General features: G+C 34.6%; 1 protein-coding gene across 9 annotated transcripts in view; it reads right to left on the reverse strand.

The window, feature by feature from the left end:
• Positions 1 to 23,914, reverse strand: part of JMJD1C (jumonji domain containing 1C) — a 265,588-nt gene that overhangs the window by 13,695 nt on the left and 227,979 nt on the right. For 7 of the 9 annotated variants that reach the window (XM_045040031.1, XM_045040030.1, XM_045040029.1 and 4 more), the window contains 14 exons: positions 21,726 to 21,898; positions 19,237 to 21,446; positions 14,273 to 14,474; positions 11,971 to 12,185; positions 10,921 to 11,073; positions 8,845 to 8,934; positions 7,992 to 8,119; positions 7,589 to 7,802; positions 6,850 to 7,064; positions 5,885 to 6,163; positions 2,786 to 2,954; positions 2,138 to 2,228; positions 1,016 to 1,146; positions 510 to 632 (listed from right to left, as the gene is read on the reverse strand). In XM_045040031.1, coding sequence (XP_044895966.1) covers positions 510 to 632; positions 1,016 to 1,146; positions 2,138 to 2,228; positions 2,786 to 2,954; positions 5,885 to 6,163; positions 6,850 to 7,064; positions 7,589 to 7,802; positions 7,992 to 8,119; positions 8,845 to 8,934; positions 10,921 to 11,073; positions 11,971 to 12,185; positions 14,273 to 14,474; positions 19,237 to 21,446; positions 21,726 to 21,898 — 4,393 coding nt within the window. Of the gene's footprint in view, positions 1 to 509; positions 633 to 1,015; positions 1,147 to 2,137; positions 2,229 to 2,785; positions 2,955 to 5,884; positions 6,164 to 6,849; positions 7,067 to 7,184; positions 7,290 to 7,588; positions 7,803 to 7,991; positions 8,120 to 8,844; positions 8,935 to 10,920; positions 11,074 to 11,970; positions 12,186 to 14,272; positions 14,475 to 19,236; positions 21,447 to 21,725; positions 21,899 to 23,914 lie in introns of those variants that run through there. The other 2 variants (XM_045040039.1, XM_045040037.1) reach the window with 2 other exon arrangements.

The following is a 23,914-nucleotide window of genomic DNA, read 5'->3' on the forward strand; positions in this document are numbered from 1 at the left end:
AGAGGGAAAGTATAAAGAAGAGGACAGCAGGTGGAACAAGGTTTCAGAAAGAAATCCAGAGGATGGAACCTAAAACCTATACACTGGGTAGAGAGCTTATTTCTACTTAGGAGAAAAGATTCCTTCCCTGATAGTAGAGAGGAAAAAATGAAGAATGCTTGAGGCACAAACCACATCTTATTCATCTTCAGACACCCAGTGCCCAGTTTCTAATATCCAATAAATGTTTATAAGTGAGCCTAATGGTTTATTTTCACAAACAGAACATTTAAAGATAGCAAAGGTCAAATAATAATACTCATTTTTAAAACTAAAATTCCTATTATATCAAAAAAAGACAGGCAAATCAACCACTCTTAAAGTAATAAAGATCAGAATATCTCTCTATCTACTGCAATTCTTTTTGCAATCTTTGCTGTTTACTGAGAGGCTGACATTCTGGACAATAAGTCCTAGTGTGTGTGATTATTTAACTGTCATCCCAAAGACCACTATTCAAGTTTCTTTACCTGCTTTTGAAAGAACGCCATTTCCTTTTGCTATGCCAACATAGACTAGAATGTTTACAACATCAGAGACTTCAACATGGAGATTTGTTGTTCCTATGTCATGATCTTTAGCAGCAGCTACACCTGTGTATAAAAAAAAAACTTTTACTTGACCGAACACATATCCTAAATATTCTCCCCAAAATCGGCTCTATGAGGAACATTTGTTAATTGTAATTTGAGCTATAGTCTCCTTGTTTCAAAACCTGCTTCCCAAAAGCCACAATGCAAGAAATTCCCATAAAAATCAAATTAATAGAAAATGTAAATATTTTGCAAGGAATTCATAAGTACTTAACTATATTGGCTATTAATTTCCAATATACTATTTGATAGGAAAAAAAGATTTCAATGGATTACTAGAAAACAGATTTAGTAGTACCTAAAAATAATTTGACAATTATCTTTGGACAGAAGTTAAAATTTCATATAATTCCAAATTCATGGAAATGTAAATATATACCTACCATAGGCACTGCACAACCTGGGTCCCAGATCAGGGCGCACAAAAAATCCTGGCAAATGAGAGGCCAAGTTGAATTTTCCTTCTGGATTACAATATTCTGGCAATGGCAGGCTTTTTAAAAGATCTTCATATCTGAAGAATAATAACACTGACTTGAACACAGATTTACATTCTTTTCTTAAAATTTCTAATGTTTACATTTTTTGAGAGAGAGAGACAGAGTGCAAATAGGAGAGGGGCAGAGAGAGGGAGACACAGAATCTGAAGCAGACTCCAGGCTCTGAGCTATCAGCACAGAGCACAATGCGGGGCTCAACCTCACAAACCGTGAGATCATAACTTGAGCAAAGTTGACAAACTAACTGAGCAACCCAGGTGCCCCTACAGATTTACATTCTTCAGTGCTTTCATAATTTTCAAGTTGTTCAAAAGTTAATACAACCTTTCTCTAAGGACTTTCACAGGTAACACTTTCCTTGACCTCATTCAGTTAAAAATTTTTTTAAACATCTGAGAAAGAGGGCACCCCTGACCTCATTCAGTTTAAATGAATGAGTAATACAAGGGCAAGCAAGTATCAAACAGAAGTGACAATGACTAAAATTGCAGTTCTGCTTCTCTAGTCTTAGAAAATTAAAAGCATGAATGGGTGCCTGGGTGTCTCAATCAGTTAAGTGTCAGACTCTTGATTTCAGCTCAGGTCATGATCTTGTGGTTTGTGGGATCAGGCCCTGCATGGTGTTCTGCACTGACAGCATGAGCCTACTTGGGATTCTCTCTCTCCCTCTCTCTGTACCCCTCTCCCGCTCTTGTTCGGTCTCTCAAAATAGACATGTAGATAGATAGATGGATAGGCAGACAGATAAATACGTACATACATAAAGCACCGACAGAATGGAGGTCCCAAAAAGAATTCCATGTCCTTTGACATTAGCATTCTTTCCTTTACTTCCTAACATAAAGACTTTATCCTGCTGAGGCTACGGAGATTGGGTTTTGCTTTTAATTGGCAAAGAAAATGCCTACAGGTCAAATATACAGTTCCTTATCCTACTTCTGGGGATAATCTCAGCTCAATTTCAAAAACCCAGGTGTTAAAAAAAACAAGTTTTAAAATCTATACCTTGCTGGCATCATAGTCTTGAAGTCTTCTCCTGAAGGGCAATCTTTCAATTTTAAAACAACTGTTTCTCCACTTTTCATTTTTTGCCGTTCTATAAAGAATGCAATTTATTACTAAAAGATAATCTCTGCCTTTTCATTGTTACTAATGTTTGGAGAGGAAGGAAGAGATGTAAAATGAATGATTCAATTGTACAGTAGGTATTTAATGAATGCTTGCTCATTGCCTTTAATTTCTTACGTACTTACATAGTTTTAGGAATTTTATTCCTTAAGTATATAGGTACTTATAATAGTGCAAAAATATTCTTTAAAAATTTTTACAATTGTTATTGAAATCAGTCTTACATTTTTACTTTTAATTTCTAAGTGTTTTACATACATAACTCTCAAAGGTTTATGGGGTTGCCAAAAATACTCGCCATATAAGGAAACATGGTATGAGTAACTTATGTAAGGTCAAAGGAAATTAGGGGTGGAGCCAGGAATAAGACTCAGTCTCTTGTTTCTAAGTAATTGTTTCTTTTTTTATTAGCCAAAGTAATATAGAAGTTTCAAAGATTAAAAATCTGTTAAGTCATATTTGCAATTTATCATTATTGGAGGAGTAGTTTTCAGAAAACAGTAAAACAAACAAAAAACAACATACTTGAAACTTCTTCAAAGCCATCCCAGAATTCCTTAACATTGGCATTTGAAATAATGCTGTCTTTGCAGTTCAAGAGATCAGCTTGGTGGTCTCCAAAATCAAGACTAATTGACTCCGCCTTCCACAAGCTAATGTTCATTTTCTTATGCACACCAGAAACCACTGCAGGCTTATAAATAGATAGATCAATAAATAAGTTAAAAGGTATATAAGGACACTCAAAATTTGATTTTATATGCACATACAACAAATGGATAACAGGTTAAGTTTCAGGACTAATGACAAACTGTGAGAATAAAAGAGACTATTAAAAATAGTCCCTGACCTGGAAAGATGTTTACAATATACTGTCAAAGAGAAAAAGTAACGGGAGAATGCCATATAAAGTACACTGCCATTTTTGAAAATTAAAATGTGTAGTAATTTTTAGGAAAGAAGTCCAAAAAGCTATACTAAAAATTTTTGTTCTGGGCAGTATAAATATGGATTTTTGGTTGCTTTATCTATAGACTAATTTTTGAAGATAGAACACATTTGTATGTATCTAACATACATAATAAGATTTTACAATAAAATACATACAGTCATTGAGATTAAAACATAATTTGTATCACTTAAAACACACAGGAGGTTCTTTACCTCCACAAGGATCATGATAAATAAAACATTAAATAACCAGGCATAACATTAAATTTCAAGCTTAATGGCTGATTCCTTAAAAGTAAGTCTCGCCTTTGAAATCATATGAATTTGAATTCCTGAGGCTATTTAATCCTAAAACTAACAACTGAAGATTTATAACTTCTAAGACTCCAATGCTGATGTAAAAAACAAAACAAAAAACAAACACACAAAAAACAAAAACCTTTAAGATAGTCTGATGTACTGTTCTTAAGGTGGTTTTTTTTTTTTAATTCCTTTATTATAAAAGAAGCAAAAATCTGGGATATGGAGAACAAAGAAAGTTGTGATTTGAGAATCTCTTGTAAAATATAATATATAGTAAGTAATCTTAAACTTCATTAAGACAATTAAAATTTGGGGAACCATAGACCATAATAACCTTTGGCTAGGGTTATCAGAAAAGAAAAGAAAAACAACAAAACCATCCTTGAGTCTAGTTAACTACTTGGGTGACTATTCCATTAAACCTCCTTTCAAGGGAGTAATGATATACATCCAACATTTAAAAATAGGTTCAGTTAGGGGCGCCTAGATAGGTCAGTAGGTTGAATAACTGACTCTTGGTTTCGGCTCACGTCATGATCTCACGGTTCATGAGATCGAGCCCCACACCGGGCTCCACACATTGACAGCATGGAGCCTGCTAGATATTCTCTCCTCCTCCTTCTGCCCCTCCTCTCCTCACATGTACGTGCACAAAACACTCTCTGTCTCCCTCAAATAAGTGAACTTAAAAAAAAATCTTATCAGCTATTAGATAATTAACTAGTATTGGCAATTTATGTATTAATTCCCAGCCCCTATTATGGCTATCCAGGAATACTCCTAACCAGCCCAATGCCACTCTTTCTAATGGCAACCATATTGTTAAAAAAAAAAAAAAAAAAAAAAGACAGAGGCAAATTAACTAGTGTATTAGAATCTTCTGAAGCAGATTCCCAGGGTACGTACCATCATCATCACCTTCCTGAAATAATGGAAACCTACCTAATTTGACTCCTTGTCTCTAGTCTTATTTTCCCCTAATTCAACTTCCAATCTGTTTTGCTGTCAGTTAATTTTAAAATGTCAATCTGATTACTTTGTTTCCTCAAATAAAACCAACAGCTACAGAATAAAATTCAAACTCCTTAGTGTGATTAAGGCCCTTCATAATCATAACTCTAATTACCATTTCCTCACCATTATCCCACAGAACTCTTATCTGTGTTCCAGGCAAACAAAACTACTTAACAGTTTCCCAAGCACCTGATGCTTTTGATTATTTCCAGTATCTTGTTCACATCCAGAAAATTTTCACTTAACCCCTGAGACATCAATTCAGACTACCCCTTTGGAATTAGTACTCTAGCCTAGTCATTCCCTCTTTTGGTTTTTTTAGAGTACCTTAAAATGGTCCTTAGCATATTTAATGTATTTATTAAAATATTTCTGTTGACTGTTCAAGCACACAGAAAATCAAAAGGTCTAAATTATGACCCACCAATGGCATCAGGGCTTCAAGGAGAGCCAACCAGAAAAAAAAGAAAAAAAAGAAAGAAAGGAGGGGGAACTAAATATTGTGTATGTGCAATGAATGGGTATGATTTTTTCTGGGGAGAAAGGAAACAAGCTTTCTTCACAATGTGAAAAGGTTTAGTGACTTAAAAAGATTAAGAACCTTTGCACTAAAATAGTTTGCTCATCTACTTATTTTTATATAACTTACTCATTTTATATATCTTTAATGGCCAGCAAAAAGACCAGGTTTTATTAGGTGCTCAATAACTCCCTGCTCAATGAAGAAAGTAAAATAAAATAGCAAAGAATGTTTTCCAGAAAGCAAGAAAAAACAACATGACAATAGTACGTCATGCAAATTCTCAATTCTGTTCACAATTTTTGTTTGCACTAATGTAATAAACTGCCATCTGACATGAGTGCCAAACATTCTATCAAAACTTTGGTCAAAGGGAAAATCATTTTTATCTGAACAGAATTAAATAATGGCGTTTGTCATTCAAGATCTGATGAACTAACACATCAATAAATGCTCTATGGATAAACATTAAAGGCAAAAACACCTACACTTTTCATTAGTCCAAGGAAAGTGCTTCTAGTATTAACACTTTAATAATAGATACGTATCTGTTAACTGGACCAAAGTACAAATGTAAAAAAAGGCACTGCCAAATTTGGTAAATATATGGCTTTATTAAAAATCTGTTGACTGATAGCTAAAAAAATGAAACATCAAATAACCCGTGCTTCCCTGTTAATTCATATAAATTTGACCAAAGAATATAAATTCAGAACCAGTAATTCTGGTAACCTTTTTGTTTTCGAGATCTGACTTCCAAATCCAGTAAGTACTATCTTTCCCCTTTCTTCTTATCCAACCAGTTTCAGTTTCACTAATCAGCTTAAAATACTCACTTGTCCATGTTTCCAACACTCTCTGAAAAGCTTCCAATTATTAATATTTTTATAATCCTGAAGCCACAGAATATGCTTCTCGCAGATCCAAGAATGTGGCACGTCATTGTACAACATACTGTTTTCCTCCGTGGACGAATTTCTGCACTCTTTAGGCTCTTCTTTCAGCTCTGGTTTTACATTTATCTTAGAGGCTTTATTTGGTGGAATTTTGTTTTCAACAACTGAAGCAATTATGTCATCAAGAATGTTTGGCATAGTTCTTCCACTTTTGCCACTCTATTAGGGGAAAAGTTGTATTTTGAGAGAAAACATATATACATTTTTAAACTTTCACTAACAACTAACATTAACATTTTATCTGCCTTCAAGAATATCTAATCATGTCAGCAAATATGGATCTGTAGTCCCTACGCTGTTCCTAACAGGCATGAACCAGAAGTCTGGTGGTCTTCCATGTGAGAATCTGCCAGGTCTGCAAAAACTGCAACTGTGGCCTTTTACATTATTTTAGGACTAGGGCAGACAAGATAGATAGGTGGAATTTCCCATATACTTTTAAAGATCACTAAAAATTTGTGCCTCCCTATGCAATTACTGGTTTTTATTTTCTTCTGGTGCATAATTAAAACAAAAATGGATTACTAAATATTTTAAGTAACAAAACATTAACTTCCATGTGGTTTATTTCCCCTACTAGACAGATACATGGTTTTCAAATTCTGAAGGAGTTATCTTAGGGCTCTTCTGGCATGAAATGCCCCTCCCTCAACCTTTTTCACATGGGAAAAAACGTAAAATCTCCAGCTTTTAAGCAAGAGATTTATAATGCAATTGGGAATATGTCTGGTGATTGGTGTATTTTATTTCATTTGCATCTATTTATTGTGTAGTTCACAGCCAAATCCCCAAATCATCTAAATTTAAGGTCCATATGAAAACCAAAACTCTGGCATCTCACTCACTGGGGTTCCCATCGAATACACTGGGGCAAAGGCAATGCCAGCATCTGTAGAACCCACACGGAGCTTGCCAGCTGTTGTGGTCAGTAAATCTCGTAAGGTTGAGCCTTGTTCATTATTCTGGGACACAGGAGGTGATGTTCTGCTATTTGGAGAATCAGGATTGTCGTGTTCTCTCTCTTCTTTAATTTGATTTTCAAGGGCAAATTCTTTGTTTTCTGAAATACAACATTTACAAAATTCAAATAAAACTAATCATGCTGCTAAAGTACAGACAAAACTGGGACCCTACATTTGATAGTGAGAGATAAAAAGTGTAGCACTAGTGATTTATTCACCTGAACACACACCAGAGGATGGGTTAGATCCTTCAAAATGGAGTCAAACAGTTTGAATATGAAAAGGCCTTCCTCAATATCTTAGACATGTAGCTGAGTTTGCACCTGTCACAAATGAAAAATGCTATAGCTAAAACAGGGAGAAAGTATAGTTTAAGTTACAAATCTACTGCCCTGGTGGCTTTAATGATATGCTCATCCACAAATGATTCTAACTACTTTTGATACAATCACAGGGAGGTGAGTTCCTAACAATAGAAAACAAATGTTTTACTGTATCCAAGCCATACATAATGCAAGCAAAACACAAATGTAAACTGTTCTAAGTGAGTATTATAATGTATCATAGTACATTGTTGGTTATATTATAGTCATCTATTATATACTTAGATAACTTCATTTACCTTTTTTTTCCTCTCTGGACTTTTGCTCTGCAAGATCTGCTAACCAGTGCAGTGGTGACTGGGATTCTGGAGGAGTTAACTTGCTGTCTGTGCTTACGTCACTCCCTGGGCTGCTGTTGCCATTACTCTCAGACTTCTGAGGGTTATTCTGCTGCTGAGACTCAGGCATGCACAGAGAAATTTTATTACTGTGATTAAGAACATTCTGTAAAACCTATAAGGGTAGAACAATTAAACTTTAAAAATACTACGTCTTCAATTATTCAGAGTTAAAAGTAGTAATATTTATACAGTAACATAAAAAACATAATTTACAAAACACAAGTCCTAAACTGATTTCAAATAGCAAAGATGATTAATTTAACTATGCATTTCATTTGAATAATTAGAAAGTTTTACTTACTTGAGATACACCATTCACTGCAGGAAAATTTCCAACCTGTATATTCTGTTTGTTAGTACAATGACAATGGGATTTAATACCATATTTTTCTCTAAGAGTGTGCATCGCATCTAGAAGATCTGTCAAAACTACAAAATATAAGAGTGGTTAATAAAAAGATAGTTAAGACAATAAAATTTTTTCCAGTCTTTTCTTGTGCAGGTTTTCTTATGTCCTTTCACTTTGCTTCCCATTTTTTCCTTCAATTCTTCCATCTCTTTCAGGTTTGATTATTCAACCAAATTCATGTTCTCTATTCTTTTCTCTCACCTCTATTCTTGAAGACTCAGTATGCTCAAAAAAAAAAAAAAAAAAAGGAAAATAACCTTTTTTTTTTTTTTTTCAACGTTTATTTATTTTTGGGACAGATAGAGACAGAGCATGAATGGGCGAGGGGCAGAGAGAGAGAGGGAGACACAGAAACGGAAACAGGCTCCAGGCTCTGAGCCATCAGCCCAGAGCCTGACGCGGGGCTCGAACCCACAGACCGCGAGATCGTGACCTGGCTGAAGTCGGACGCTTAACCGACTGAGCCACCCAGGCGCCCCGGAAAATAACCTTTCATCATAAATCTAGTAAGCTTTTCTGCCACACTCTAGTTTCCCCCTCCACAAGGGTTCCTCTGACTTTCTTCATCACTGGGTCTGGGCTGGCCTTATTAGGTTTATTACACACCAGATTCTAAGAACTGAACAAAAACAATTCAAGTTTAGATAAACCTTACCTCTCCATTCTATTTCTACGCACTCCTAAACAATCTAGACCAAGAAAGAGCTGTTACACTACTAAGTAAATAATGTACATTTATACTTACCAGAACCGGGTATAATTTGAGTTGGCATTAAATGTTTGTGATCATGAGGCTGTCCCTTCACACACTTCATCCAAGCATACAGTTCTTTATCTGTATGATTATAACATACATACTTTATATCCATCATGGTTTTATAATTATAAAATTGATAACATATATAAAGAGCTTAACAATTATATAAAATACCAATAGCAGGCCTCAAATTGGTTTGGTTGGTTTTTAAAAGACTAAGTTCCACCATTCTGAGAATTTTATAAAAACAAGATACAAAACTGATATAATGTTATTTATCCTTTTTTGAAATTACCATTCTTTATTGTCATTAACGTATTAGTTACGTCTATCTTCCTTGTCTAAAATATAAGCTGTTAGAAAGCATTTACAAGTTATTGTGTAGGTTCTGGAGGGGAAAGTTGGAAAGTTTTTAAAGAAAACCAGTTTTAGACTGGATTTGAATTTTATTTAGTCTGAAACTTCATCAAACAATAGTTCTAGATTTTTTATGCTGACTTTAATGAGCTTTATGATATATATTGAAGCTCACAGAGACACATCATAAGTAACTGTGTATGTCATCAAATTTATAGAAAAAGATTTCCTTGAGATCAAGGTATTGAATATTATGCTAATTACTGTTATATAAAGCTATAACCTAGCCAATAGGAGTTTATCACAATATTTGACAGTGAAATAGAAATATATAGATAACAATATATAACTGAAGGCACAGAGGTTAAAAAAAAAGATACAATGACTATACTTTTAAAATTAACAGGACTGTGAATATCAATAGCAATGCAACTACTAAGGTTTATTATACATACCCTATCTTATTCCAAAAATGATACATGCTCATATACATGCAAACAGTATGGAAAAATACGATGAATTAATTTCTTTACTTGGGCAAAGGGAAAACAAAAGTAATATGGAAACAGGAAAAAAGAATATAAAATGCATGTGATGAAGTTTTATAACAGTGGAGCTAATTTTTTAACTAAAAATATCCAAATATATTTGTATAGTTTTGAAGATAGGTAACTGCCCAGACTGCATTCCTTATTATAGCCTCACATTTTACTTATATTTATGTATCTTTTGCATGTCACAGAAACACCCAGCTGTGATGTTTGGAAATGTGTCCCCACTCTAGGGGTCTTTTTGTTTATGTGTTGGGTGTCTAAGAAAAAGGCTCTAGTAATCTTATCAGTGGAAAAGATACTGATAGCTAAATCATGGTTTATCGAGTTAAGTATGCTGAAAGAGTTTGTTGGATATGAAAATGACATATATCATTTTTAGACATTAAACAGGTTTTTATCACTAAACATGACTTTACTTCTAATACTTTCACAATTCAAATCCTCTCATTTCATGAAGACTTTATCCCAAACAAATAACTAAAAATTTCAGGTTACCAATATGAGGTAGCTACTTCTAAAACTGCCTTGGATAAGCTTTTTCTAAAAACACTTTTATCATGAGAAAACGTGAATATAGTTACTTCTTTTTTAAATTTCATATTATCTTTAACTGTATCAACATGTAGAACACTGTTTTAGTGACATTTCATCTAAAATAATAGCTTCAAAGACTACTGTTAAATATAATAAAGACTTCTTCATTCTCTAAGAACTACGGGACAAATTGATACTAGTGGAAGCATATTCTTGAACATTTTGATCTGAACTTTATGGACCAATTACTCAGAAAAATCAGTTCACACAAGTTAAATATTCAATTGTGACTTATGTGCATGACCGTGTAATTAACAGGTCTTAGAATAGGCTTCAGGCTCCTACACACTGGAGTCTGAAGGGAGCAAAGCCTGTCCTAAATTGGGCTACATTAAAAAACTACCTGCTGAAAGGAGTGGGTGGATCTACTAATCAGGATAAAAAGATGTAGATGCAGTTTTTATTCTAGGAAATCTGGACATTAATAAATTTACCAAATTTCTTTAATGTATTGGCGGGGGTGGGGGGGGAACCTCACACACATATCATTTCCAGATGAATGATCTTAAAGAAAATGAACATTATAAAAATTTCAATTTACAGAAAGTTATAAACCAACCTCTAGAACTCTTCCTTTCCTTTGCCTTGTAGCAATCTAAGCAGACCACAAATCCACATTTCTGGCAGACCCAATGAATGTTAAACAATGTTGCTTCACATGCATCACACATTTCCCGGACTCCTCTCACTGCTCTTTTCCAGGCGATTTTGGCTGAAACACAGAGAAATAAAAATTTAAAGGCAAGTATGCTCCTTTCCACACAATTTTCGCTGAAATACACAAACACAAAAATTTTATGGCAAACTAAGAACTCTGAAGGATATAACTAAAGATCAACAGATTTCTTGAATCAGTAATTCTCTTCAGAAGACTTACATCTAATGCAGTTTCTCAACCTTAGCACTTTTAAGATTTTTGACTGAATAATTCTGTTATGAGGGACTATTCTGTGCAATGTAGGAAGTTCAGCAGCATCTATGACCTCCACACATTAGATGTTTGTGCTCTACCATCCACTCCCGACCTTTCAGTCATGCAACCAAAAATGTCTCCAGTCATTACCAAACATCCCTTGGGGGACAAACCACTGATTTAGGAGAAAGGAAGATTTAGAGTAACTCATATATTAGGTGCTTTACATATGTAAATATAATTACTTTCTAAACAAAGCTATGAGGTAGTTACTCCCATCTTACAGTCATAAAAGCAGGGAATAAAGTTGAGATTCAAATATAAATCCATCTGATTCTAAAACCTATGATGAACCACAGCAGATTAAAAATAAATGGTATGGACTGTGTCTTATGCTGGCAAAGGCTGAAATTTCCCCATTCCACATCTGAAGTATCCTTACCATGCTAACTTATGTCATAATGGCAGAAACAGCATAGTGCTGTTGTGACTTCATGAATTGTTAATACATTCAGTTGGAAAAGATGTTGATTTAAGTACACATAGGTGCCTTTGTACATAAAAAAATTGTTATCAAATTAAAATGTCAGTAACACTAGACAAAATAAGGGACTGCTCCTATTAAATATACTTCAAAGAGAAATTCTTAAAATCAAATTTGTACAGTTGTATATTCTAAGTATTTAACTTCCTTACCATCCTTTTTCACCCAGGACAAAGCTGTTTTTTCAGATGTTACTAACTGACAGAACTTATCACCTATTATATCCAAGATGTATTTTGAAGTTTCTATGTCTAGTTCATCATCTTCATAATTTTCATGTGTCCATAAGCTCATAGCTTCATCGTCATATTGGTCAGGAGAAGAGAAACCATCTATTCTAACCACTCCATTTTTACTAAATGACAATCTGAAATATTAAAACATAAAAGGATTAGACACCAGTCCAGTTTTTTTTTTTAATGTTTACTTATTTATTTTGAGAAAGAGAGTGCGAGTACAGGAGAGGCAGAGAGAGGATCCCAAGCAGGCTCTGAGCTGTCAGCACAGATTGAGTCACCCAGGCACCCCAAGACACAAGTCCAGTTTTATAAAGTTGTAAATTTATAATTAATTTACACTTTTGTATTATAAACATGTAAATTACATTTGTTAAAAAAAACAAACAAGAAAATAGGGTAGTCCTTCATATACACACACACTTTTCATTATTAATTAAATTTAACAAACTTAAATGACTCCCATAGTGTTACACAAATGGCAATGATAAGCAGCACCAATTTTAAGTTATTTCAAGAAATAAGATTTTTCCTATCAGTTATACTTAACTATTTATTTCAGTCAAATGAAAATTGTGTCTGAGTGTTTGATGAGGACAAGAGTTAAAATGTTGGCCAAATGTTGCCTAGAGCAATACTTTTATTTTATACATAATCTAAATCAAGAACCTCTACTACTGAAAATGCCCTAAATCACCTTAAGACTTTCACTGGGAGGATTTAAAAAATACCAAGTATATATATACATAGTTTTCATTAATTAAAATGACACTTTATTTATTTATGATTTAGAGGAAAAGTTGAAACTCTCAAAAGTTTATTAGGAACCCAACTAAGTATACTTAGTTCCTCTCAGCTTGCCATCCAATTTACTTAACTACTCAATTCAGAAAAGTTTAGGGTAAATGGAAAGCAAAATTGCCATTTTCTTCCGGGTTGGTAGTTATTCTTCAGTATCATAGTACTTACTCTATTTACTCTCAACTGGGGGATATCAGAAATTCATTACAATTCATTCTCTATTTTTCAAATGGACAACACCAACATTCCTTTTCCCAGGCCCTTTTCTCATTCTTTTATTACCTAAACCTTTCTTTTTTTTTTAAACCAAATTTTCCCTTCATTATAATCCATCATCCTTTTTTGAACCAGATTTCTCCCTTTGTTATAATCTATTATCTTATTTCAGCTTTGTGTTATTATCTCTACCTGAAAATTTCTTTCCTTCAAATCTACTTTCCTTCTGTTTTCTTTTTCTTTTTTAATGCAATTCCATGTGCCCTACTTTCTACAACTATTCTTTAAAGTTGTTGATCCTTTGGGGATTGTTGGCTAGAAAAACCATGAAGTAAAAGTAAGAAATAGAACTTGGTTCTGTTCCTAACAATACATGTTCTTGGGGTCTCCACTGGGCCACCAGCAGAAGTGTATTTGCCAGAGCAAAGTGTTTCCTAACTTCTTAGGAAGTTGATGATTAGGAAAATATTTGCAGCTTATATTCATACACATTCATATGTGCTTGGTACGACCAAGGGCCTTTTGTACTTTATCTCATTTAATCATGAAATCTCTCTGAAGTAGGTACCACTATAATTAGCATTATGCATATGAGATAGGATGAGCTATATAATCCTACTATAGTTAATAAAGTCATATAGGAAGCAAGAGAAAGAGCTGAATCTCAGGAATGACTGATTCTACCTGTGAAACATGATATGGTAGTATGATATGGTACTGACAAACCCTTTTTCTAATTTTGTAACTCATATTTTTATAGCTACATGTTTAACAAAACATGTGGGTAGTCCATGTAATGCAATGACTTTGGTTTGATACCTAGATTGTTTACCTAGATTTATAGACGATTTGTGATTGCTAACTAATATAAATGGTCAAAGTATATAACCATTTAAAAATTCCTTAAACCAAACAAATTGCTGCTTCCTATCATTTTCTAGAAAATACTATTTTCTCATTAAGGAAAAATAAATATCTCAGAAGAGAAAGGTCATATGAACACAAGTAACAAGAGAATATGAATTTAGTCACATGGTTAGATATTATTAAATTTATCACAAGAAAGTTTAATACTCTTTTCTGATGTTTCAGAAACAAACTCAAAAGACTCACTCCCACCTCTAAAAGAGACCCTCAGAATGGCAGTCTAATTTCCAATATCCAATAGACATATTTTCCCCAGTTACATATTTCTACTCACCGTCTAAAGTAGTAAAATCTACAAAACACCGGGGAGTGGGTTGGTTCTTCTCCTTTTTTACTCCGAATAAGTCTACATTCTCGGCACTTTTGCAAATTAGGCCCTATCTCACAGCAGGAGTCATCCTGTAAAAAGGATTCCCCAGTTTGCTTCAGCTTCTTGACTTTACGCCAATCTTTTAATACCGAACGAGGGATGCCAGCTGTAAAACCAGTAGGAAATTATTAGCAAGATTACAACTTTTTAAAAAAGTACACTCCTTGAGATAAAGCTCAAGACAAGTATACAACTGTCACAACATATTAAGACTGTAAAAAAGAAGCAGACATTATACTTCTAGGTCCGCATTAATAACTAAAAGTCCATAGCAGCATTTCTATTTACTTACTATTCTATTAATCAAATGAATTCTTATGTCAGTATACTGGAAATGCAGAGCTGAGTAAATCTTCCAGCTGATTGAAATCTTTATATATTAAATATTTATATTTGTACAATAGCAAACACAGGAATCATTCATTTCTATGTGAATCTATAGCTAAAAATATAGCCCTTCTACACAGGGATTTGGTATATGTAGGAGAAAGTTATTTCAAGATCAAGATATTTCAGGAAGAATCTGAAGACCAAAAGTTAGTACTTTCAGAAACTACAAACTAATTCCAACATACTTATATTGTTTTGAAATATTTAATATGATTCTCCAAGGTAAGTGTGGTCCATTAAAGATAAGAGGTAATTTTATAATACCATTATTTGAGAGAAGAGGGGCTAATAAGCTCTCTTAGTATCTCTCCCTCATTATGATGTCCTCCATTTGATTCAATATACTGATGGAAGCAGTATCTTTTAGAAAATAAAAGGGATGAAGAAAATAAAGAAAAAAGCCAGTATTAACTTGATGGTCTTTTTTGATGGTAGAAAAGGCATCAGAGAAATCTAAAGGAAAAAAAAAAAACCTCAAATGATTAACATTTGAAGAAATTATTTACTATGCTCTACATCACTGCACCATCATGTTTACTAACTTCAGCTTAATTGTTATAACACTGGCTCAAGTATCAAGTAGATAATCTGTCATCTACAGAGCAGGACTCAAAATATTATACATAAATTAAATTTTGCCTATTAAAAAAATTTAAAGCATATTCTTTTAAAAACAACCTATGTTGGGACAAGCAAGTATCAGACTCCTTTTTAAAAAAAATTTTGTTTTTGAATGTTTATTTTTGAAGGAGAGAGAGAGAGAGACAGAGCATGAGCTGGGGAAGAGCAGAGAAACGGAGACACAGAATCCAAAGTGGGCTCCAGGCTCTGAGCTCTGAGCACAGCGTGACACAGGGCTCGAACTCACAAACCGTGAGATCATGACCTGAACTGAAGTCGGACACTTAACTGAGCCACCCAGGTGCCCCCAAATATCAGACTCTTAAAAGTGTACTTACATCTGTATGTCAGGTAGGAGATTTACATAGTTTGCTCTTTCTGTCATGTTCAAAGATATTTCCTACCCTGTGCTTTCTAATCACTCTGATGTGTGGAAAAGAGGCAGTACAACTATTCTCCGGAGACGATCTAATTTTTGCAGAAATATGTAGCAGATCTCTGGCCTTGAGCTCCCACTATTACTTACCTGTTGACAGTGCAAGGAGTACAATGACAGCAAGATAGCACATCTTAACATAGGAAGTACAGAGTTTAAGCTTCGGGATGGCTCATTTAAAATCTGCTTCCAGTTATTAAGCACTTCTAGGATTGTTGCCTGGTTCTTTAAACTACCTGCTCTCCCCTCTTCTGTCTCTAACTTAGGACAAGCCATTTGGCTTAATCCACTAAAGAAAGACATATTATATGCACACACCACTTATGGAATAAAAATGTTTCCATAAGGCTCGTATGAAGAGTTTGCTATCTCCTCCACTGCATATAAGGCAGATTTCCCCTATAGACAGTATAAAAAATTCAGAGCTTTTAGAAGTCAGAATGAACAAGAATGGTACACTGCTCATAGATTTTTACTTGGCACACGTGATTTCAATCATTTATTTACTTTTTTTTTTTTCTGTTACACTTAGAATAAACTAAATTCAATGTATTTCTATTTTGACTAGAAAACAACTATTAACCAATATGCTTTTACATTACAGGTAATGGAACAGTTCAGAGAGTATGGATAACCATACCACTATGAACAATTTAAACAGTATTTATAGAACTGGACATTTCAAGCAAATTTCAATTCTGTGACACAAAATAGACAATCTGAAACTATTTTTAATTTAAACGAATGGATGAATTACAAAGACACAAAGTCCCAGGTCATAGAGACAGTTTGTGATATTGTGATTTTTGTTTCTAAACTAGGCGACACACAATGGTAGCGAACTCCTTTTATGAATTTTATTATAAAAGTATTCACATAATAAAATAACTTTATCTTTCAAATCTATACATCTAATTTATTGCCAATATCTAAAATCTAAACTTTGAGAATAACACATTTAAATCAACAAAAAATACCTAGTTATTCTTTCATGCCATAAGAACATTTTCATCCTTAGTTCTCAATTTACTAGCAAATACTCAATCAGCTGCTCTAGCCAACAGAAAACTATGGAGGAAGAAAATAGGAAACAAATACATGCTAACCTTTAATCTTTGATAGTCCATCACTTAAAAAAATTTTTTTTTGAGATATAGCAATTAATTCTGATTATATAGTCTGGTTTTGTGTATCATAGGACTTTGGACATATTTAAATTTGATGGGTAATTTCAGTTCATAAAATTATATAAGAAATTAGTCACAGAAAAACAACCAACTTTTTTTAAATTTTTTTTTCAATGTTTTTATTTATTTTTGGGACAGAGAGAGACAGAGCATGAACGGGGGAGGGGCAGAGAGAGAGGGAGACGCAGAATCGGAAACAGGCTCCAGGCTCCGAGCCATCAGCCCAGAGCCTGACGCGGGGCTCGAACTCACGGACCGTGAGATCGTGACCTGGCTGAAGTCGGACGCTTAACCGACTGCGCCACCCAGGCGCCCCATAAAAAAAAAAAAAAAACAACCAACTTTTAATTAGCAGTATGGAAAGGCAGCAGATACGAAGACATTCCAAAGCAATAGATAAAATCTATTGTACCTGGCTTTAGAAGGTACTAAGAAACACACTATTATAGGAGTTATGTGTATATAACTTACACATGTGTAACAGTGTATGTAATCACATTACACTCTCTAAGTACTGACTTAACTCACTCTTTTTGACTATGACTGATGACAACCCCAATGACCATTAGATAAAGGTCATATTTAATTCACGAGGTAGATGATCCACTCAAATATGGAAGTTAGATTTATGAACTCCCAATTTAGAGAACTTTTCTAGACAGCCAGAACAAAGGCAGAACAACTCTGCCCATAATTAACAGATGGCAATGAACAGTCAATATTATTTTGGACTTGACAATAGATGGGGCTTAGAATACCCTCTCTGAGGCTAAATGTTAGTTACTAAGGAGAAGAGATTTGACTAAGCAGCACAACTTGGAGGGGGGTGGGATGCTGATTCCAGTCTGTTGTTGAACTCTTACTTGGGAACCTGTACATTCACTGTCAACATGAACTAGAATATGTACTTAAGAGTTAATTTTATAAACTTAACTTCACAAGAGTTTTCTAAGTGTTAAAAGTTGGAAGATTCCTATCTCTGTTTTCTGTAAATTTAACTCAAGTATCTATCTGTATACCCAACACCAAAGGAAATGTCATGTGAAACAGAAAAGAAACAATTATTGACCACACTAGGCCTCCTTAAGAATTCACTGGGGAAGCAAAACACATGAGAAAAGAAAAGGCAACACAGTACACAATCCAATACTCAAATAAATGGCATGTATATTGTATCCTCCGATGTCAATCTCCCTCTCTTTCTTCTGACTATATTTGCATTTCAGTCTGTCAGCCTTTCTGTCTCTAGTAGAGCTTCGTTCTTTCACTTTCTGACTGTCCTTTTCTATGATTCCATCCTCCTGTTTTTCTGTCCTTCACTTTGCCTCTGGTTTCCACACAGGCATGTGAAAAAACCTCATTCAGTGAAAAGGCCCAAATACAAGCCTTCAAGCATCCAAAGTACTTCTTGAATGTCCACACTGTCAGATATTTCATATATTGTATGTGGATGAATACATGGATATAGTGAAACTATTAAGTGCTTTCTGCATTGTGCAACATACCTAAAAAGAAATAAGCAAACTGAGAAAAACTACTTCTAGAGTTAAAAACCTACAGAAACACTTTAGAGTGAACATTACACTTATTTTGCCTTGCTAATAAGGCCACAAATGAAATATAATCAGTTTTGAAACTTTTACTTACAGAAATTTTTCTTGAATGTAGAAATGAGCACACAAAACCACAATCCCCTTTTATTTAACTTTTACCCAAAATAAAGAACTTTTTGAATGAGTGGCAATATTAGTTAAATAGAAGGTAATTTCAAAAAGCTTTCAATTTTGTTACCAGATGAGAGAAGGGATACAGGGCGTATCCACAAATTGAAGTGGTATTCTTCTAAAAATGTGACTTAAAGGAAGTACATGTGACTAGGATTTTTTTCACAACTACATCATGTTAAAGGTAAATAGCTAATTTTAGGAATCCACTTGACAGTACTTAGAAATGATCAAAATTCTGAGTAACTACTAAATCGGTTTTTGTCAGAATGCTAGGTAGAACATATTTCTACAAGTCTTTTAAAAATGGAGAGATAGGTCTTCTCTCATTTTCTCTTATAGGGTACTTGGGAAATGCAGAAATGAGGTCTACGAGCACATACATTATGCTAGGGCAGACAAATAAAAGTCAAAAGATGCCTCTGTGCTCACTCATCTTGACAGAACCTACACCATTGTTGCAAGAACATGCAGCCCATTTTGCCTGAGATAAAAAAGTAATTAACTTACCACTATTACTGTTGCTCTGCAATTTCAATTTACTTTTTTCTTTGGCACTCCTGCTGAGAACCCCATTGGGTTTTAAATCTTCTTCTATTTCACCTTTTCTCTTCTGCAAGTCATTTTGCTTCTTTTTGTAAGTTGGCTTAGGTTGCCTCTTAGTCCTTTGCTCTGACTTGCTTTCACTTTCATCTGAGTCTCCACTTTCAGAGCCAGATTCGTAAGTTCTTTTGGCTTTTCTCCTAGTGACTTTATCATCTTTTATGTATTTATCAACTATCATCTTACTATCTACACTATTTTGTATGTCATTAGATGTAGAGGCTATTAAATTGACAGAACATGGCTTGATAATTTCTGATACAGAATTCCCTGAATTTTCCATTTTATTAGTATTTTTATCTTCCTCTGAGTGTCTAGTAAGCCAGGCCTTTTTCAGTTTAGTATGGTAGTTAGGTTGACTTGTCTGGGATGCTTGCCCATTTCCTACAGAGTTTGCTTTGTTTATTGTACTACAGGCTACAGTGCTATCCGAGAGAAGGGAGGCTGAAGATGTCTGATTTTTCACAGCATTAGGCTCAGTCTCACTGACATTACTACTTTTATACTGAGCTGCAGCCAATGCTGCCTTGTGCTTTTTTAAATGGATAAAATCAGTTGTGCCTGAGAACCCAGAGCTGGGCTGAACAGCACTTCCTGTCTTACTACTGGCTGGTGTAACTGGAGCTGTGGTGCTGACCCTGCATTCTTGTATCTGAGCCACTGAATGACTGACACTTTTTGAAGAGGTACATTCTAAGGATTTAGAGGCCAAAATGGTATTCGATAAAGAGTAAATTATTTCTGAACCCCCCCAGCTGGAAACACTGGTGGTAGTGGCAGCAGATGTGAATACATCCGTTTTGGTATTACACACTGTATTTACGGCAGACATGACTGAACTGGGAACACTGCCCTGTGAGACAGCCTGGACATTTTTTTCAGATTTTATGTGAGCACTGTCTGAATTCACACTTGGCAGAATGATTCTTCCAGTCTCCCCAGCTTCTGCTGGTTTGAGACAATCTGTTTGATTTGCCCCAGTTGAAGATCTTTCACTAACTCGATCTTTGGAAGCTAACTGCATTGCTGGCACACTCTCAAGTTTTGTACTAGATGGTGGACGAACAATGACAGATGCCATAGCAGCCTGTGACTTTCCACTGCTTTTCTCCACATGCCATTCAGCTTTCTCTTTGCTGAGGTTATTATTAGATTTCCACATTTCTGACAAACTCTGTTCAGAAGAACTCTTAAAATTGGCCTGAGAGTCTTTTGGCTCTGGAATTAGAGTTGGAGGCTTTTGTGATTCTTGAACTTTCCCACCAGCATTTACAGGCATCACTGGGGTTAAAGTTGGAGGGGAAAGACTACTATAGTTGCTTTCCTTTCTTTCCAGGCTGTGATGGATTGGTGGGTGAAATACTGGTGCTCTATGTAAAGCAGGCATGCTCCGGAGTGCATTTGTAGAAGAAACTGTCAAATGGGTAGGACTCCTACAATCATTTCTGAAGGTTGTTACCGAGTGAGAAGCAATTTGATGGGGAAGATGTTCTGGTATCTTGCCTACTAAACCTTCACTTTCTGGTTGGTGTTTAATTAAGGGTGGAGGCTTTGAAAGAGAGGATATAAATGAAGTCAGAGTTTGAGGATTAGCTGTTGCAGCAAGGGTATTACTCTGTTTTTCAGTGTAAATATGTGAAACCTCTTTGGATGGATAGGACCTTGGTGGTTCATTGACCACGCTATTAGACAACGTAGTGAAATAGTTACTTTGGGGCAAACTCTGAGGCACTGAGTGCTTCATTTTATAAAGATCGGATACTGAACATTCTACATCCTTGTCTTGTTTGACAATGACATGGCTTTTAGGGCTAGAAGATGACAATGCTACTCTGGAATAACTATCTCTCTCACCCTCAAGCCCCTTGATTTTAGTTGTAAAGGGAGCAACATCAATACTTTCTTGAAGGATTCGACGGTGTTCCTCCTTATATTTGTGTAATCTCTCTCCAGTCTCCTGGGGTTGTCTCTGTAATTGATTCAATACAGGATCCACAAAATGTCTATGCAATAGACCATCTTTTCCAGTCTGTGACCTATTCAGATCTAGGTCATTTTTTGCTGATGTGGATGCAACAGAACGTAATGGTTCAATGAAAGCTTTCCTCTCCAGTTCTCTGTAAAGAAAATACACATAAAGGTTTCTGTAACAACTTTTTCTGGTATGATATGAAGATAGCTTCTGTGTAATATTATGAAAGGAAAACATGACTTTGCATGTACTTTAATAATACAGAGTACATTAGAAAGTATATCAAAATGGAAACAATAGTACTTACTCAAAGCCTAGTTTTAAGATGTTTCTTAACTTAAAATTATCTGTTTAGTTAGAAATCAAATTAAGAAAAACTATGAAAGACGAGGTACTCGTAAGTTTTAAGCATTGGTGAACTTACTCTTTATGGTGATCTATTAAACTTTTTGTCAATGGTGGACTGGAATGTGCTGTAATTTTAAGAGACCGATGAGGCTCTGCACTGGAAGGTCTGACAGGAATGTGACTAAGTAATCCAACACCATCTGCTGAGGTCACAGGGGTGGGCTGATGTAACCAGGGACTGGGAGAATTCTATTTAAAAAAAAATATATACATATATATATATATATATATATATATATATATATATATATATATATATCAGACTTCAATTACTAGAAAAAGCTAAACACAGTTATCACAGCAGGACTTTAATGTATATTTATGAAGCATAAATGACCTTTTCTAAATATATCTTACAAGAACTATTCAGACAAATAAATAACATAATTATATGAATTTTTCCATGTGATGTAGGAAAATCAACCAGTATCATAGTAATTTCCAAACATTTGCTATTTTTTTTTGTATTGAATGCAGATCTTGAAAGCATTGTCTTTTAACTTCTAAATGTACAGAACCTAGTTCATCAGATTTCCTAACATTCTAATACCATAAAAACATGTACTGCTAATACAAAAAAAGAATTTGTTATTACTGAAGTACATGTCACCAGAAATAGAATTTCTGTTGTCAAAAATAACAAACTTTTCCAATGCATCAATTTACTTAGAATTGGCAGAATATTACATTTTGAAAGCCACTTGTACTTTGTTTCCACTACAAGCTATAAGCACTGTTGGACCATTAAACTTGGAAGTGTGGAAGTACAACAAAATTAATCTTTTATATATCAATATGCTGCCTTTCTCATACTGAATATTTGGTGATACTGATCTCTATGTTGATACTTAAAACTCTCTAATTACATGGGTAAGAATTCGTTCTATGCTGACATACATACACACATACACCCTGACATTCTTCCAGAACATACTTTGTGGAGTTATACTTCACTGAGATATTGGGAAAATCCCCTTTGGTTTTAACAAAGAGAGTATATTTTACATCTCAAAGTGATAATGCAAAAGCAGTATGATATCTTAACAAAAACATGCTGCTGTAAAATTACTTGGATTAAAAATATACATTATAAAGCATAAACCTCACATAACAGAAAAAATACATATATACACATTAGACACACATGCACATATGCATAAAGATCATGCAGATATTTTTAAAAGGCCTCAGTTTTACACTATGCAGAAATTTTAAGCTACAATCACTTATGGCAATGTTAAATTTTTGACTATAAAATACCAACAAAAATTATTTCCTAATTGTTTCTTCACTTCTACTCACAATATTAGGATTAAGAGATCTTCATTTTTGTTCAAAATGTTACTTAAATTCACTGCTTTATAACTTTACATAACAAATGAAAATGTGATATGCTTGTTTTTAGTTTAACAAGTTTGTGACCAGTTAAGAAGACATTTTATGCCCTTATATATATATGGAGGCTAGACTGACACAACTGAGAGAAAAATACTACCCAAGCCACTTCTAACAGTTACTTAGACTGATTTTTCAGGGTTGGGAAATTATGGAAGACTCAAAACGATTTGCCAGCTCTCAGTTCCCGTGTGTTCTAGTCTGTCTTTGTCCAGTATCAGCTGCAGCTACATTTGTGACACATGAGAGTGAACGGTCAGAGTAAAATGTGGGTGCATTAGGCACTAGGGTCACCAGGCCTGCTTTCAATAATGGTAAAGAGGATACTGTAGTAATTAGTGACTCTTCATTGACTTCAACTACTTAATTTATACATTGCAGTAAGATTCTACCTGCCACAAGTTCAACAGCACCATCAAGAATGGAAATGGGAAGCTTATGGATCAGATCAACATAAGCAAAATTCTTCTAGAATTGAGATCCTGCCAACATCAAATGTGGGGATGTTGGTGCAGAATAAATTGTGGAGTTCACTAGTGACTTCATTAAAGAAGACCAAAACTCACACAGAAATGGAGTCCAAAGGAGTTGATTATTTATTATGGGATTAAACCACAAGAAACATCCTTTAAAACTGTCAGAACTCTAACTGCTAGCTGATGTCCCTTTACCAACAAGGTAAACAATCACAACTTAGGAATCAAGGAAGGACTTACTACCATAATCTATGTCACCACTGCTACCCAGAATATAACAATTCCTCTGACAGACTTGGCATGAGGAACACCACCCTTGCATTTATTACCAAGG

Source organism: Felis catus, chromosome D2 (genome assembly GCF_018350175.1).
Source record: "Felis catus isolate Fca126 chromosome D2, F.catus_Fca126_mat1.0, whole genome shotgun sequence".
Classification (NCBI taxonomy): domain Eukaryota; kingdom Metazoa; phylum Chordata; class Mammalia; order Carnivora; family Felidae; genus Felis; species Felis catus.